At 44.6% G+C, this 17,946-nt stretch overlaps 2 protein-coding genes across 2 annotated transcripts in view; one reads left to right on the plus strand and one right to left on the minus strand.

Moving 5' to 3' along the window:
• Positions 1–11,143, plus strand: part of CCT2 (chaperonin containing TCP1 subunit 2) — an 11,570-nt gene extending 427 nt beyond the window's left edge. Inside the window, exons 2-16 of the mRNA XM_026052770.1 lie at positions 819–893; positions 1,371–1,436; positions 1,535–1,646; positions 2,355–2,431; positions 3,354–3,466; positions 3,983–4,185; positions 4,374–4,474; positions 4,563–4,690; positions 4,888–4,991; positions 6,702–6,821; positions 7,648–7,776; positions 7,871–7,974; positions 9,019–9,118; positions 10,144–10,285; positions 10,968–11,143. Of these exons, the coding sequence (XP_025908555.1) occupies positions 819–893; positions 1,371–1,436; positions 1,535–1,646; positions 2,355–2,431; positions 3,354–3,466; positions 3,983–4,185; positions 4,374–4,474; positions 4,563–4,690; positions 4,888–4,991; positions 6,702–6,821; positions 7,648–7,776; positions 7,871–7,974; positions 9,019–9,118; positions 10,144–10,285; positions 10,968–10,998 (1,605 nt within the window). The 3' untranslated portion in view covers positions 10,999–11,143. The remainder of the gene's footprint in view (positions 1–818; positions 894–1,370; positions 1,437–1,534; positions 1,647–2,354; positions 2,432–3,353; positions 3,467–3,982; positions 4,186–4,373; positions 4,475–4,562; positions 4,691–4,887; positions 4,992–6,701; positions 6,822–7,647; positions 7,777–7,870; positions 7,975–9,018; positions 9,119–10,143; positions 10,286–10,967) is intronic.
• Positions 11,144–13,820: 2,677 nt separating this feature from the next.
• On the minus strand, positions 13,821–14,660 carry LRRC10 (leucine rich repeat containing 10). Its single transcript, XM_026052780.1, has one exon. The coding sequence runs from the start codon at positions 14,658–14,660 to the stop codon at positions 13,821–13,823; it is 840 nt and encodes a 279-aa protein (XP_025908565.1).
• Between the last annotated feature and the right edge of the window lie 3,286 nt (positions 14,661–17,946).

Genomic DNA, 17,946 nt, shown 5'->3' on the forward strand with positions numbered 1-17,946 from the left:
CCGGGGGCCCGGGGTGGCCCTGCTCGGGCGCGGTGGCGGTGCCGGGGGCCCGGGGCCTGCGGCCGTCGCGGCGGGCCGGCCGCCCGGCACCGCGAGGGCCCCGAGAGGAGGGCCGGGCCTCTGTTCTTTGCCTTTTCCCGGCTTACAGAGGTCTTCAGGACCCAAATAACCATCGAGCCTGTGTTTGTTTGTTTTACAGGCATGTGTTGATTATGGCTTTTGCAAAATTTGCATCTAGATGGGGAAAATAATCAGCTCYTGACACAAAGACTGATGCGCTGCTGCGCTCAGTAACTAGATTTCTCTGGTTCCCCCCATTTTATATACTTTGATGCAGAGCCAGGTGGAGCAGCAACACAGAGGAAGGTCAGCTTTTAGGTAAAGATTTAAGCTAAAGCCTTTGAGGCTTGTAGATATTCCCTTGATCACATAAGCATCTGCAGCAGGGACCTTAGGAGAGCTCTCAGGTAGGGAGATGGCCCCAGTTACCTGAGCTGTGTAGGATGGGGGCTCCCAGGGAAATCCATTACTGTGTTGTAGGCCTTTTGGCAGGATTGGAGATCTGTTTAGATCCTCAGTTCCTGCCACAGGCCTTATCTTGCTTTTTCTACCTTAAAAGGTTGCAAGGTAGATTTTTAGGAAGAGTCATGGCCAATATATTATAAAGTATTCAGTATACTTTTATCAAAACCAAATAGAAGAGTGCAGGAGTAAATCATTTTAATATGAAAAATATTTTCCGACTTGTTAATGTGCTTTAAAAATGCAATATTTTATTAAAGTTAAAAACGTACTCTGATGTTAACTCTTTTGTGTAGGCATCCATTTCCTTGGCTCCTGTGAATATTTTCAAGGCAGGTGCAGATGAAGAAAAGGCAGAAACAGCTCGGTTGGTAAGTCTGRTTCTCTGAGAACCTGGCAATGCTTTGAGTAGTGAAGCTTGATGTTTTTCTACTCTTGAAAGTGCTTTCAGTTTATGATGAGCTTCATCTGTCCACTATTAGTCTCCTTACATATCTGGGAAGAGGAGATAGGAGAAGTAGGAGGAATGTTTTGTCAATACTGGAAAACTTGTAAGGACTGAGAAATGAAGTAACCTGGACCTTTCACGAGAAGCTTGGCGTTCAGTATTAGTCTTGTCGCCGGGTCACAAGACACAACGGTCTTCACAGATACCCTAAAAGSAGGTTTGGTCTAGTTAGCAAAAGGCAGCAGTTAAAACAGGTAGAACCATATTCTGCTGAAAGGAATGTGGCTGTGTAAAAGTTGGCTTAAGATGTCTCCTTGAAAGTGATAGTTCAACATTTACTACTTATCTTAAAGGAAAATAAATCCTTTTCTAAGATGTATTTTTTTTGTCTTCATTTCAGTCGTCTTTTGTTGGTGCCATTGCTATTGGTGACCTGGTCAAGAGCACCCTGGGACCTAAAGGCATGGTAAGATAGCTGCAGGTTCTCAACTGCCATATCTGTACATACAGTATTAATAGTTACAGGATGTTTTCAAGAACTAGCCTGAATTTGGCATTTTGTAGGACAAGATTCTTCTGAGCACTGGAAGAGACAGCACAGTAACGGTTACCAATGATGGGGCAACCATCCTGAAAGCTATTGGAGTCGACAACCCAGCTGCCAAGGTCTTGGTTGGTGAGTTCCCAACTGCTTCCYGTCGCTGTACTTTGTATTTCTCCATTTGCAGTTTTATTTTTGGAATTGTCCTTAGCATAGGATTTTTCTAGTAGTGTGAAAAACTGAAGGAAGGGGGAGAGGAATTCTTGAAGTAGGGACAGAAAAATGTTGCAAGAGTTTCAGAACCCTACAAGAATAAGACTAAGGTATGTTCTGCTCTTGCAAAACTGTTCTGACATAGTGACACCGCTTTCTCTCAACCCTGATCTCTCCCAGGAGTCGGAAGGGACAAAAGCAGCTCTGTGCTCCACTTTTTTTTCTCTAGGAAAACAGGAGCAAAAATGTCCYGGGGTGCAGAGGTTCTCTGTGGTTCTTGTTTAAATCTTTTTATTAGCTGATTTACGCTCTCTCAGGATGGAGTTTAGCTTTGTGAGCAGTTGTCTTCATGTGCAAACAGTTCAGTTTTAGTGATAAGCAGCACCCTGGGCAGGTTGCTCTGCAGGATCTTACACATTTTGTGTTTGCTGAGTTCCTACTGGTCAACAGTTTATGCTGCATATGTGGGTAGCTTGTGCTGTGATCCTGTTTGTAAACTTCAGAGCTTCTCACTGCTTTTTTCTTCTCTGAGCTGATGTGAGGTACTAATATTTGTGCTTAAAGCTGGTACTCTTGAACATGGTGTTATGAATCAAAGCATGACTAGAGTGATTCTTGTTTTTTTTTTAGATATGTCAAAGGTTCAAGATGATGAGGTTGGTGATGGAACTACATCTGTTACTGTGTTGGCGGCTGAATTACTGAGGGTAACGTATTACAATTTTTCAGATGTTTCTGTTTGGCAATGTAGTCCTGAGAGAGCATTTAGAGTCTGTGCTAAAAGGGTTCTCAGAACATAGCAAGACTTCTCAGAGAACCATTCACACTGATAGGAAAAAAAAAAAAAMTTAGAGAACACCTGCTAATCCTCTTGGTGTTTTAAACTATATTCCTTACTTTATTCCTTTCAACTTCACATCTTATGTTATTATTTTCTCTTACTTCATTATGGAAGTGCAGTACAAATGTATCACTGTCACAACTCACTCTTTGGAYTGCACTGAGCAGCATGCAGCACTGCTGAGTTTTGATGTTTTGTCCTTACAAATTATTTTCCACAAAGTTGAAAAAGAAGAGAAATATGTGTTAAATGCTGCTCCTGTGTGTATCRGGCACAAATTCATGCTGCTTATTTGAACAGTGCATAGGGAACCCTGCCTAAAATCTGAAAATACTGGGAAAGAGACTTTGAAAGTGAGGAGTGGTTCTTGCTAACATAACTTTGACAGTAAATTTAATGGCCACCCTTCTTGGATAGGAATTAAGAACATCTTCATTGATCAATTTGTTGAGTTCCTTGCAGAAAGGAGTTTTGAAGGTTTTTTGCAACTAATCCTTGAGTTGCAGATATAAGTGAATAAGAAACTACTCTCAAACATAAAGTGAAACATAACTATTATTAAATATGAGTCTGCCATACACCAGTTAAGATTTTATTGATGTAAATTTCTGTAAGAGATTCTGAGGACAAATCATATTTGTCTAGATCGCAAAACAGTTGTTTATTTGAATCATTATAGTTGTCTGGCTTCTGTTTTCAAAGTTTTCTGATTACTCTGGAGAGTCCTTCCTAATTACTCTAAATATGTGATGGAAATAAAAAAAAAAATATTAATTTTATTTAAATAGGAGGCAGAATCGCTGATTGCAAAGAAGATCCATCCTCAGACCATTATTGCAGGTTGGAGAGCGGCCACAAAAGCTTCAAGAGAGGCTCTTCTGAAAGCTGCTGTGGATCATGGGTTAGTAATGTGCATTTGCASTAACCTTATGTAAGTTGTTCAAGATTAAAATCTGGGAGAGAATTGTATAACATTGGGGCTTAAAGCAACTGGGGTTGCTTTAAGTAGTTTAAAGCTTTTCCTGAGTCATTGCAAAACTAAGTTTTTTTCATGTTAAATTTTAAAAAATATTCCAACTGTGACTTTTTCAGTTTTAAAATGACTGTGAATGTTACCTTTCCTAGTGTATTAAAATATGTATGTTAATGCAGGTGTCAAGATGTCATCCATTAAGTATGTATGCATGCATATATATGACATTTAACTAGTAGGAAAGTAAACCTCTTTTTGCAAGTAGCTTCTCATTAACTCATATCTCAAGTATTAGCTTATGTTTTGAGACACTAGGGGAATTCTCTGTATTATTCCTCAAAATGGAATATGATGCAGATAGATTGAGGTTAGAAAACACAGAGAGACTTCACAGTGATAGATGAGTGCTAGCTAAGGCTTAATGAGTTTCTCACTTTGCTTTAGTGATGATGAAGTGAAATTCCGTGAAGATCTGATGAACATTGCGGGAACTACTCTTTCCTCAAAATTACTCACTCATCATAAAGATCACTTTGTCAAGCTGGCTGTGGAAGCTGTTCTTAGGCTGAAAGGGTCTGGCAATTTGGAAGCCATTCACGTTATCAAGAAACTTGGTGGAAGTTTGGCCGACTCTTACTTAGATGAAGGTTAGTCTTCATTTGGCTAATGATACTCTTTGAAAATTGAACAGTTTTCATATCTTTATATAATTTATTCCAGGAAGCACGGCTGTGTTGTTATTAAATTGGAATAATCAATATGAGTTTTTGGAATAATTCAGATGAAGTGTTCTCTTTTAATTTGAAGTCTTACAAGAACTCTTCTGCTACTACAGGCTTTTTACTTGACAAGAAGATTGGCGTAAATCAACCAAAAAGAATTGAAAATGCAAAGATTCTTATTGCAAATACTGGTATGGATACAGATAAGATTAAGGTATGTGATGGAACTGCTATATTTTATAATACTTTTTTGTAAAAGGAATTTAATTTTTAGACTAAACTCTTTGTTTTCTTCCATTCAGATTTTTGGCTCCCGGGTTAGAGTGGACTCCACAGCAAAGGTAGCAGAAATAGAACAGGCAGAAAAAGAAAAAATGAAGGAGAAGGTAGAGCGTATTCTTAAGCATGGAATAAACTGCTTTATTAACAGGTATGTATTTTCTTGGGAGAAGTGTAAAGTTTATAATCCAGGTGCAAAGTAGCAAGATTTTAATGTTACGCAAGTGTGAAAAACATTTTTTTTCTGCCCGTATCTGTGAAGTAGTGTCCTATGTAACATGTAATTGAATCATTTTAAAAGGTTGGTTCTTTGTGTGATGTGAACTTGTGCCTGCATTTTAATTGTAGGCAGCTGATTTACAACTACCCTGAGCAGCTCTTTGGGGCTGCTGGAGTTATGGCTATTGAACATGCAGACTTTGCTGGTGTGGAACGTCTGGCTCTTGTTACAGGTATGGAGTATGAAATTAGAGAAGTCATTTATTGATATCTGTCTGTATTAATGCCTAATGGGATTTTTTTTAAACTTTCTTTTAGCAAATCTGAATGTCAGAGTGCTTAGAATGAACTTTCAAGTGCAGGCATAAATAGAGGATCCTATGAAGTTGGCTAAGAGTAACTGCAGATGCTTTGTTGCTTTAACAGCTGTTGTATAGAATTTGACACTTTTGCAAGAGTTGGCTCATTTTTTTTCTTTTCACTGCATTTGAAATGTTTGTTTTGATTCTGAATTCTCCCTGCATAGTGATTCAAAAATATCTTTTCCTAGCACCTGTGAATATAGGATTTTAATGCTGTAAAATAAAATTTCACATTAGTGTGTCACACTTTAAAAAAATATATTTTAAAAATACCTATTTTTAGGTAAGTTAAAACTGCTTGGTATAGATATGCTCTGCTTGATAAACTATCAAAACATTTGCTTTCTAGAGAGGTAGGAAATGTAAGTTCACACATCTGCAGATTCATGAATATTATTTTGCTATAAATGGCGGTTTGATTTTAGCAAGAGAGAGTCATCCTCTGTTAGTATTTGAGGTAGACTTCATATAGCATGGACAATTGTAGTTTATTTTTAGTCRTGCCTYGTGTTAATGTGACTCTAGGAGCAGYGAAAATGCAGGAAGGTTGAAAGTCATTCTAGTTGCCTAAATTACTTAGCAGTAGTTAACTGGACCATAATCCAGAACTGGTTACTAAAGTGAGTATGAGAATGGAGAAATTGCTTTGCAGGGAGAAAGAAAAAGAYACTGTCTTAGTAAAATTCACTTAATAAAATAAAACTTACGTTTGTGTGGAGCTGTATGTGGGCAACTCCTGAGGCTTCGGTGAGTGAAACGTTGCTTAGACTTGAACAGATCTAAAACAAGTTTTACGGTTAGAGCAGCTGCACTGTACAGAATCACATAAAATAGCTGAAAAAATCAGATAAGCTTTTAAGCTTCAACCTCCTACCTGCAAGTATTGTCTTGCCTTAGACCACTCAAACTACAGACACTCTGCAAGCTAATGTGGAGCAGATGTACATAAACTGGGAATGAATACATAGAAGTGGTCTCCTAAAGACCACTTTAAAAGTGAGAGAGAGAAGTATTAGAGCAATTATCCATTTAGAGACAATTTGTTCTCTCTGATATCCTCGTTGCTTATGTGGGGGGAGCTGATCAGTTCATGAGCAGCCTGCTGGGTGACAGCTAGAACAAACCAGMAGCCTCGTGATTCAGGACAGTTGTGGCACATCTTTCTCAGCCATGTAGCTGAGCAAGCAAAATGAATGCTGGCACCAGCCCAAGTTTATAAACATGCAAATCTGCTTTAATATTTTATAAGCAATTCATCTGTTAATACTGTTAAAAACCTAAGCAGATCATGTTTGTTTACATTTGAGCAGTGGTAAATGTCAACACAGTCTCTTTTCCAGGGAGGCCTCAGAAGCATTGCAGCTGTTGTAGTTTTTATGACATAAAACAAAACATTGAAATTTTAAGGACTTCTGCTGACACTGGACAAAGCTTGTCTTGTCAGCACTGCTACCTTTCGAATCTATTTTTAGGCAGCTATGAAGATGGCTTCCTTAGATTTTGGTTTTCTTGGTTAGTCTCTGCCTCAGTGGATGCTTTTATCTTGAGCCTATTAACTCTAGTGTGATGTTACATTTGTAGGTGGTGAAATTGCATCCACCTTTGATCATCCTGAGCTGGTAAAATTGGGAAGTTGCAAGCTTATTGAAGAAGTCATGATTGGAGAAGATAAACTCATTCATTTCTCTGGGGTGGCTATGGGTAAGTGTCTTGCCCTTAATGGCTTATTATGACATTTATTTTATGTTTCCCTACATTAACCCTGCTCAGTTACCAGGTTGACTTAAGCCATTTGTAGTGATTCATGTAAGCAGTCCTGTTAAAGCCTTATTCTTCAATAAAACATTGATCCTGCCAAGGTGTATTTTTTTTTTTTTTTTACATTTACATAACGTATTTATGCATGAGCATTCATAAGGATAGGATCAAAATTTTCTGCTCTTTATACTTACCTTGGTAGATTAAATTAGTAAGAGTAGTAGCAACCTGTCATACTTAGAAATTTCATTCTCAGTTTGTTTTTCTGATCTGTGATGATACTGTAACCTTTCATTTTCCATTAAAGGTATTCTGCAGCATTTCATTGATAAAAACAGTAGTGCAGTGTGAATTGTTTCTTTCTCCCTGTGAAATGTCATTATGCTGTCTGTTTTCCCTTAGATTTATCCGTCCATGTAAAAATTAACTGCAGTGATAGTAAAACAAATCATAGAATCAYAGAGTCCTTAAGGTTGGAAAGGAATCTCTAGAGATCATCTAGTCCAACCCCCCTGCTCCAGCAGGGACACCCAGAGCACGGGGCACAGGGCGGCATCCAGGTGGGTTGGGAAGAYCTCCAGAGAAGGAGACTCCACAGCCTCCCTGGGCAGCCTGTGCCAGGGCTCTGGCACCCTCCCTGTTAAGAAATTTTTCTTTAAGTTCCTGTGGAACTTGCTCAGTGATAGCCCCTTTCTGTGTCTCATCAAGCTCTTAGTCTGTCCTTCTGGAAGGAACTTTTAAAGAATATTTTTCCACTGGACCTTTACAGGTGAAGCCTGCACCATAGTTTTGCGTGGAGCAACGCAGCAGATTCTAGATGAAGCTGAGAGGTCTTTGCACGATGCTCTTTGTGTCCTTGCCCAGACCGTGAAGGACACTAGAACTGTTTATGGTGGAGGTGGGTATTAACGTGCATTATACTTCATACACAGTGTATATTCTGTGTTTCTTCTCAAGGCAGATATAAAACTCTGTGTGTCTTCACTGAGCAGGTTGTTCAGAGATGCTGATGGCTAATGCTGTGGCAGAACTTGCCATGAGAACACCTGGCAAAGAATCTGTTGCAATGGAGTCTTTTGCAAAGGCTTTGAGAATGGTAAGTTTGCTTAAATCAAACTGCTGCAAGAACAGACATAAAGTTTCAAGAGCTGATCGCTGACTAACTTCTGGTATCAGATGGTTACTTTGTTTTCCTATTTCTTTTTTTCTACTAAGTGAAATTTAGCAATTATTGGAGAAGAAATGTGAAAAAATGCCTCTTTAAAGAAAGACTAGTATTTTCATAATTGGGAGTATATTATAGGTTTCTCAGTGTTCACTTGTTAGCCGTTTTCTAATTAGCTCTGCTCTGTGCAGAATCTAAAGAGAAGCAGAAATAGCTCATACAAATCTCAGCTGATTTAGCTGACTGATGATGTATTTGCCTGCCAACTCTGGGAGAAAAGAGCAAACCTTTGATTTTACTCCCAGTCTTGTGTTGATACTCCAGTTCTACTTGTCTATATTCATGCTTTAATCCTATATAGGACTTGCACTGAAGATTGCGTCTTCATCAGAAATAAAGAATTGCAAGAAAAAAGTGCTTAGAATGTGCTGACAGAATGCCAGTTTGAAGAAAAAAATGCCTTACAGCTTTCTTGTTTTTAAATTAGGGAGTTTAAAAACCTTAGGAAGTGCAAGTGCATAGGAAACTTTCTTAGGAACATTATGACCTCTACAGTCAACGTGAGCAACTTGCAGGTTTCACCTCGCTCGTGGGCAGAATGATGTGGTGGTTAGTGCTTGCCAGCGAGCTTGTGTTCTTAAAATGTCACAAGTTCTTCATTTCTGGTTTGAAATGAGAAATGAAGAGATGTTTTTCTTTCTGCCCGTGTAAAACTGAGTGACAAATCTGCTCAGGTGCTTTTGTCCTCAGCTGCAGTGTAACTGTGTCGTAAGCAAAAGAGAAGAATGTCCTTAGAAGGGTAATTTGGTAGAGCTTTCTAACTGCTGATCACTATAAAAGATCACTGCCATCTTTTTGAAACTTGCTGTTCTTAATAGTTAATATTACCAGTAATAGCAAAGTGCATTTCATGCAGGGAAAGTTGAGTAGAAAGGCAGTAGTATGTAAGGAAAATACCTTTATTTATCCCCCTAGATCCCGACGATCATAGCTGATAATGCGGGCTATGACAGCGCAGATCTGGTTGCTCAGCTGAGAGCTGCTCACAGTGAAGGGAGAAACACCTACGGGCTGGGTAAGTGGCTGGACATTCTTCTCTTGGCTTGGCATTTGCTGCAGATTGGGCTCCCTAAGGTCTGTCACGTCTGTTTGTCATTGATCCATTCAGCTGGGAGAACGGGGTGCATTAATGCCACAGTGCAGCCTTTCTTGTGTGTGTTTTATAAAGGCTGTGTTATCAAGTGGTGCTCCCGTTACTCTGAATCTGTGTTCTTTTTTCATTGTGTTTTCTGGGAAATATAAATCTATGCATATAACTTAAATTGCTTCATTGATAATTTTTTGCCTTGTATCAGTACTGTGATTCAGTTACTACTCTAGTGAAAAAAAGACAAAATAGCATCAGAAAGTGATGGTAAATAGAAGATGAACTGTTTGTATAAACTAGAAATTGCTGTTGGGTGTCAATAACTTTGCCATTTTTTGCTTGAAARGGGCAGTTCTGGAGTTAGTACTCCAAGTTCATATGTTACACTAGGCCTAAAGAGCTTAAGTGGTGAATGTGTTTCATTTTGAGCTGAGGTTTCGTGATGCAGTCAGTCACTTCCTGCCTGTGTAAGGAGGTGGTGATGCAGACACCTATGTTAGTCCTGTTTGCTCTGCACTGTCCAAACTGCTACATTCCTTTATTGTTTTCTGAAGAGGAGGATTTCCACCCAATTGCTCTACTTACTAGTGTCTAGATCTGTGAAGTTCAGAGGAAAGGCAGTGATTGAAAGAAAGCCATCAGGAAAAGGTTGGGGCGAGTGGCTTGGTCTAAAGAAATAACCTAAAGAAAGAGTGCTGAGCGACCTGCTGGGATCTTGTCTCTTCTTCCCAGTGCTAGGAAGTTTTCAATGTTAAATTTTTGTATGTGATTGCAACAAGATGAGCTTAAATCATTAATCTTCAGGTGAGAAGTATTTAGACTTAWTTTCAATTTCACCCCTGTTATCAATACGTTTTGCTTGAGCAGGAGTGCTGTCACACTGTCATTTTTATTTTAACTTTCTTAAAAGGAAGCACAGGCAAAAAGGCCATAATGTCTCTTTCTCTTTAAAGACATGAAAGAGGGAGTCATTGGAGACATGGCAGTCTTGGGAGTGACAGAAAGTTTCCAAGTCAAGAGGCAGGTTTTGCTGAGTGCAGCTGAAGCAGCAGAAATGATTCTTCGTGTGGACGACATCATTAAAGCAGCACCAAGGTACTGCTAGAACATCTGCATTAACCAGATTGAATGCTATTAGAATGACCTTCTGTGGAAAAGGACCCGTGCAGCAAGTCTGCTTTAAAAATACTTTATTTGAAAGGAATAGTGGTGTCTGAGGTGCTAAGGTTCGTTTTGTACACCTGTGCTCTGCATCATGCATTARGCTTAGGACCAGGCTCTTGGCGTGGGTGGCCTGTGGAAGGCAGACGTGCCCGAGCCAGGCCCTGGGCACCTTCAGTCACCAGCTTCCCCTGTGCTCTGTAGCACCCACAGACCTGCCAGAGTCCGTTTTGCCTGAGCACAATGTCAGGTGCTGGGTGGTGCTTTTCCATTTGTTACAAGCTAGGTTTACTAAAAAATYCCATTTGTGGGCAGGTTATCCCATGCACTTAATAGTTTTCACTGTTTTTAAAAAAAAAAATACTCATTTATATTTTATTATACACRTATATGAATATAATAGAGATTTGTATGCTTTACTCATATTTACATATTTGTATTTATTTTAACCTGCTCTGAGCAGGTTAATAGCTTTGAGAGAATACTGTCTTCTGCGATGCAAGATAAAGGCTAGCATTGAATGTAAAATAAGAACTAAGAAGATAAAAATGAGTGGAAGGAAATGGTGGATAGACATCRGTGGGGAAAACATTCTGATTTTTCTTTTTCTCCCTAGAAAACGTGTGCCAGACCATCGCCCATGTTAAACTCTTCAGTGCCTGGTGACGTGTGGACCAGATTTCACCTAGTATTTTTTTTAATGATTTAGTTCTTGCGAGGCTGTGGAACAGAAGCTTAAGTTGAGCATCTCCATGAATAGCATGAGCTTTCTGTTGATTTTAAATTATTTCAGTTTGTGTTGATGGGAGGATTCACTTTCAAATAAAACACGGGGTTWTACAACCCTGATTCTTGTTCCAGGTTCCACTTAAAATACACTGAAATAAAAAACACAGTTTCATCAAAGTTGTGTTTGTCCTTCTGTAGAAATGTAATTTCTTCAGAGCGGTGACAGTGCCTGTCCTCGGTGTTGAGGTGCTGTCATGAACTGTGGTCAGGCAAGTCATGCACGTGGTGTCTTCTGAAGATAGGGCCCTGCCTGCTTTTGTAGTTGCCTTCTTTGTGTTAAATGGGTGCATTTTGTACGTGCAGCTTGCTCTGGTCCTGCCTGTGTGGGTTTTGAGCTGGGATCCTGCAAGTGGGCTCTGCAGTAAGTTGTATGTGTGGTGTCATTAGTGATACTGCAGTAATGCTCCTGTGCTGATGATGCAAGGAAGGTTAAAGGCTGAAGCTGGATGTTAGTCCGTGTCCAGAACTGCACCTCAGGAGCTTTCTGCATCGTGAGTTAGTGTGTTTAAGGAGACACAAGTTCTGCTGGGCACTTCTGAGTGGAAAACACAGCTTGGGGGTAAGTAAGTGTCCTGGATTGAACTAAGTCCGTTTGTTCTCAGTGCAGCCTGTTAGATACTGGCCTTGGGCTAACGTCTTCACAAGTATCTGTTACGATAGGAGGACAACTACTGAGCTGCTGCACTACATCCCTCATCCTTTCTTCTTGCCTCTGCCTCATSAAACCTGCTCTGGTGTTGATGGTTTTCAATGTCTGTTGTGACCTGTCACTGATTCTCAGAAGGCAACGTATCCTTTAACTGCACTAATTTCTTTATCCGCAGATCCCTGTGGCTTCTGCTGCGGATTTCATGGAGCAGCAGCAAGGGGAGGAGCYCCTGTCCATAGAGTAGTGTGTAGAGGGGTCAGGTGGGCAGTAGGACCCTGTTCAGGGGCAGAGCAGCTCCTGGACGCGAGGCTGGGAGGCTGCTGAAGCTGCAAGGTTGACCTCAAATCAAGAAGAGGGCATCCTGAAATGAAGAGAATCAGTTCAGGAAATACTCTTCCCAACTCTGAAAAGAGGCTCTCTTCAACCTATGGGAAGTGCCACTATTGTCTTTARGAATACTGCAGTAATTAGAAACTATTCACAAGCAGGTGAAATGCATTCTCTATGATAAGTTATGAGTTACCATGTCTTTAGGAAATGAACACTTGGAATTTTTATGTTTATTCAACAGGATAAGAGTTTTGCTTTTTATTTTTAATTTTCCTTTGTCAGAAAGAGTAGTTTGCTGGAAGAGGGGTTAGGTGAAGTATCTGAGAAGAGGCAAACAGGCTAAATTCCAAAGAAAGTGAAACGCCGTCAGACCTGTACAATTTATTTAATGAAGGGTAAGTACATTACACGGGTGCCAGCCAGATCCAAATTCAGACTACACTTAACAAGACAGGACGTGCTAACAATCTCTCAAGATAATTTTTCAGAGCAGGTAAGTGACATGAAGCAGGCACAAGCGGGCGCTGAACCAAACCTTTTATGGGAAGTCAGCTGTCACTTCGGCCCATGGGGGTGGTAAGAAATGACCGCCCTGCCAAAGGAGGGGAAAASTGGCTGCTCTACTTCATGGATGGCTCCCTGCCTCTTAATAAAAAAAAAAAAAAAAGGCTGGGCTGTCTTTGGGTTGAATGCTCAGTGCTATAGAACATGGAATGAAAATTACAATCTGGCTCAAAATGAAATGACATTTTTATGTTACTTGAACATATATATTTATTAAAAAAGTGTATATATACACATGCTAATTTCTTAGGAAATCCAAACACGGCTTAATTTTGTAGGAGAACTAGCCTGCTGCCCTCAATTAAAGCCTGACTGAACCTGTCTCTTCTGCACGAGTTTGTAAGTGCAGCCTCCCCCTCTTAATCGCCGCTCCTGCAAATTTACCTTTACAGCTCTTGTCGTTTTTCCATTTATGCAGCTTTGGGTTTCCTTCTTTGCCACTGTGCGAAGGTTTGGTGTATAGGTAGCTGTCTTAACAGACAGTGCTAGGGGTTACATAAACGCTCTCAAAAAAGCTTCTAGCTTTCCTCGTACTCATTTTAAATAACAAAGTAGTGACTGTCACGTATTTTCTGGGAAGCAGAAGGCAGCTCTGAGAGGAGAGCTGACACGTGGGTGCAGTTCCCTGGATCTATGACCAGGCCTCYGTAAGCCCGTCCTGCAGGGCAGGAGCAGAACTCTTCACGCTGTTTCTCCTGCCGCTGCTCCTTGAATCCAGGTCACTTGAGAGGCGGGCTGTGATCAACACTCGTCTGTGCTTCGCAGTCACCTGCAGCTGCGGGTTCCAGCTGCGCTCGGCCACCTCGGCAGGGTGGGGAAGGAAGAGCGTGGCCGTGGGCTGCTCCTGGCCAGCAAAAGCAAGTCCAGCTGGCTCTGGAGCACAGGGAACTGCCGCAGTGGGGTCCTCCTCTCCGCTGCGTCTCTTACTGGTCCCCACTAGCAGGAGGGGCAAGGGGACTAACTCTGGGCTTTRGAGGGTGTCTGTGAAAGGGTCCTGCTGCTGCGGAGCTCTAAGGGGCGCAGCTGCCCAAAGGGCTTATCCGGGTGCAGACCTGGGGCCCTGCGGCCGCCTGAGCTCGGCTCAGCCGCCTGAGCTCCCTCGGCTGCCTGGGCTCGGCTCAGCCGCCTGGGCTCAGCTCAGCTGGGCTCCTCCTCCCGCTCGTCCTTGTCTCCGGCGGGCGGCAGCGGCAGCAGCCCCTCGGGCGCCACGTSCACGAGCGCCCCGGAGCGCTTGCGGGGCTCGGGGCTCTCCTCGGCCCACCTGCCCACCCTGCGCACCCCRCGCGCCACCTTGGGCGCGTTGCGGCACGGGTTGTGGTCGTAGATGACCAGCTTGAGGCCGGGCAGGTGGGCCAGGCTGGGGAAGCAGCGGATGCCGTTGCGGTCCACGTCGATCACCTCGAGCCAGGGCATGTGCAGCAGCACCGGCGGGAACTCGGAGAGCAGGTTGCCCGAGAGCCAGAGCGTGCGCAGCTCGCGCAGGCCGCGCAGCGCCGCGGGCAGCCCGCGCAGCGCGTTGCAGCCGGCGTGCAGCGTCCTGAGCAGGCGCAGCTCGCACACCACGGCGGGCAGCCGCGGCAGGCGGTTGCCCTCGAGCCAGAGCGCGCGGAGGTTGCGCAGGAGCCGGAGCTCGGCGGGCAGGCTGCAGAGCCGGTTGTTGCCCAGGTAGAGGACGCCGAGCTGCCGCAGCGCGCACACCGCCGGCGGCAGCGCCTTGAAGTGGTTGAAGTCCAGCGCCAGGAGCTGCAGGTTTTGCAGCTGCTCCAGCTCGGCCGGCAGGTAGCTGAGGTTGTTGTCGCTCAGGTAGAGCTTGACCAGCTCCCTGAAAGAGCAGATGTGCAGAGGGAGCCTTCGCAGCTGCCTGCCGCTCAGGTCCACCACTTTATCCACGGGCATCTCTTCCAGGTCCTCCAGCAGGTACTTCTGGCACCCCTTCGAAGGCACAAAAGCCACGACGGCCTTCAGGCTGTTGCCCATCCTGGGAGTTTCTTAGTGCAGAAGCCCCTGGGGCTGCGACAGGCGGGACAGGGGCCCTCCCTGGCTGTCCCCGGTGTTCACTGCTCCGCGGGTGCCTCCTCCACCCCAATATAAGCTCTGTTCAGGGCGGCACCAGCCGTTAATCTCGAGGGCTCCGAAATGTTCCTGATAACGGATGAGTGTTTGGTGATGGGGCCGGCGCTCGCCTCCCTGCCCTCCCGCCCGCCCAGGAAGGCCGTCCCCGCGCCCGCACGCCGCGGCACGCTCCCCTTCTGCCCCACACGTTCCCTGCGGTGCCCCCAGGCCTGGCGGTGCTCGCGCTGCCTGCGCGGCCCGGGCTCCCTGCGGGGCTGGCTCCAAGCCGTAGCGTAACCCAGCGCTGGACCTGGGAGCTGGAGTGTTTAGCTTTGGTCAAAGAGCCAGCGGAAATGCCAGGTGCAATYTACTCCTTATTTAAAAAAATCCATCCAGACCYGACTAACTTCCCAGGCGAGAGGCACTTCCATGGATTTGCTTTGCAAGGTGCCAAATGCGCAGCTTAACAATGTAACTTGCCACCCCGCGCATATCTCAAACCTTTAACACAAACGCTTGGCAAGCCGCTACCTTTAGCTGCTCTTGTATTTATGTCCCTAATTTAGCTGTGTTTGCCATGGCACCTTGTGCTCTTAACTGTTCCGGGCCGTTTGCATCAGCTTGTGCTTTGCTCTTACCCCAACGCCCGCTTGCCTATCGCACCTGCCAAGGCTGCTCTCCTGCCGCCTTCTGACGTGCTGCTGCGATTCCCGCCTCCACACTCACCCGGCACGGAGCTGCCCGGGCTGCAGTCACACCGGGACTCACACTTTCAGTTCTGCTTCTTCAGTTAGGCTCTTGCAGACACAACCGTGTGGCCACGGCCACCGCTCGCCTGTTGCTCTCGGCCGCCTCTTCTCGAGGCTGCTCCCCGAGCACAGATGTCCTTGGGCACTTTGCCCTCTGGAGCTGCTGCTGCTTTCAAGCCTGTTTTTTACAGCCTGTCCCACCTGCGTGTCTGCCTTTGCTCCCCCGGGATCGGTGGGTTTCGAAGTTGCAAAGGCAGCTCTGCACGTGGCAACCATCTCCTTTGGTAGCAGATCTCCTTTGGTGTCTCCCGCTCGGTGCTGCTCTTTTCCACGCTCAGCACAGCTCAGGAGGGCTATTTTCCTCAACCAGCCGGCGGCCAGTTCCCCGGAGCAGGGCACCCCACACCCAAAACGTGATTGCCAAGGGTCACTGGTTTGGGAAGGAGAAGGGCAGCGAGGGCTGCAACCCGCGAGCCACAAAACGGGCTGAGGAGCCGGGTGGAAACCCCCAGCCTGGACAGCACAGGCACCACGTCTTTTAACACTGCAATCCCAGGCCCTCCTTCAGGGGACTCCCGCAAGGAGCACGTGCTATTCCCAGATTTCATAGCAGTTACCCTGAAACACGTCCTCATTTTTAGGAAAACGCTCTCACGGCCTCAGCAGGCTTTTGTGTTGGTTTTCTAAGCAGCTCCCTTTGAAGGCAAGGGTGCCCGCCCTGCAAAGACGCTGCGTCCTGCAAGCAGGAAAAGGCTGACGTGGTTGGCATATCTAATAAAGGCAGAACGGTAGGATGTGCCATCCAGGACAAAAAACATGCCCCTTACACAGACAGCCTGCTGATTAGCGAAACTTTTATACTTCAGATAAATCTCTCCTAGGGATCCTCTGCATTGGAGTTTAATCATTATTCCGGCTTATCAAAAAAAGTCACAATGACCTCTTGCTGTCGCGTTTCGTCCCGCTGTTGGCTCGGTGAGAGCCTGCTTGGGACACGCTGTGAGATCACAGTATTTGCGGGAAAAKGGCCTTCGTGCTGGTGGGATAGTGAAGGGCTCCATCTGGCACCGTCTTCATCCATCCGAAAGTTAGTGACTCACCAGAGGACATAAAGCAAAAGCAGCCCCTTCTGTAGACCCACCCAAGTGTTTTGACAGTCACTCCACGTCTTCAGAGTCATTCCTGATGCCCTGCAACGCGAGCCTGGATGACTTCCCAGAAGCATCTATGGCATTCGAGGAGAAGCTCGGGAGATAAGGGTGCCCAGCACAGCCATCGCCTTGCTCTTGTCGGAGCGACTCTGCTGTAGCAGAGGACGGGGCATCTGCTCTGATCTGCTCTGCTTCTTTCGGAGGGGTCTGRGCAGCCTTCTCAGGCCAAGTCTGTGCTTTCTGCAAACCCCCAAGAGACCCCGTCTGTTCCTCAGCTCAAATCTTGACCTGCTAGTCCTGTGTTTAGAGCTAGTTCAGGGTTCAGCTCTGGYGGCTGTGTGGACAGAAAGCTTCATAGCTTCCCATGGGACAAGAGGAAATGGCCTCAAGTTGCACCTGGGSAGGTTCAGGTCAGATATTAGGAAAAAGCCCTACATGGAAAGAGCAGTCAAGCACTGAACAGGCTGCCCAGGGAGGTGGTGGAGGCCCCGRCCCTGGCCGTGTTCAAGAAACGTGTAGATGAGGGACGTGGTTGGCAGGTTTGGTGGGGACACACTTACAGCTGGACTCCATCTTGACGTTTTTTTCCAACCATGACGATCCTATGGTTTTCCAGAAAACTTTTTGAAGTTACAGTGTTAACAGCAATTGCAAACGGTGTTGCAGTGGTTAAGGGTTTCTCAAAAGCCGCTGAGGAGATTCAGGCCAAAAGGGTTGGACACGAAGCGAGTGGTTGTCATCATGTACCTTCTGCACCAAGAGCCAGTAAAGAGCTACATGGCTTAACCCTGTTCACGTGCTCRTGTGAGCGATATTCTTCATACTAGATGTTGAAATAAGTAACAAATGGGTTGGGTTTAYGGTCTGACTTGATGATCTTGAAGGTCTTTCCCAACCATAAGAATTCTGTGATTAATTCCTCGCGGAAAGCTTGCATATAAATTCCGAGTCTAGCAGAAACTATGAACGCTCCTCAAAGCAAGATACTTAAAAAAATAATCATAAGAAAATAGAAATCTCTATAAAAAAGATGCATAGATATTCCTGCATGTTAGAGATTGTTTCTTGAAACAGTGCAGTGATTGAGCTGTAGATCCTGGTGCTTTCTTAGACCCAAGACTCTGCCTCTGGGTTAGGGTAGCAGGCTCTCAGCCCTGCCTGGGAACAGCTTTTCAAGCCCTTGCAGTTTCAGAGGTAAATCTGAAAGAGCAAGACACATATTTCAAAATCCAATGACTTTTAATGAAGAGAGCTTTAAATTCAATACCCTTCTCAAGCCTCTTTTCAGTCAGTGTGGCATGCTAAGGAAAG

Source organism: Nothoprocta perdicaria, unplaced genomic scaffold, assembly GCF_003342845.1.
Source record: "Nothoprocta perdicaria isolate Ctin4 unplaced genomic scaffold, notPer1 scaffold_91, whole genome shotgun sequence".
Taxonomy (NCBI): Eukaryota; Metazoa; Chordata; class Aves; order Tinamiformes; family Tinamidae; genus Nothoprocta; species Nothoprocta perdicaria.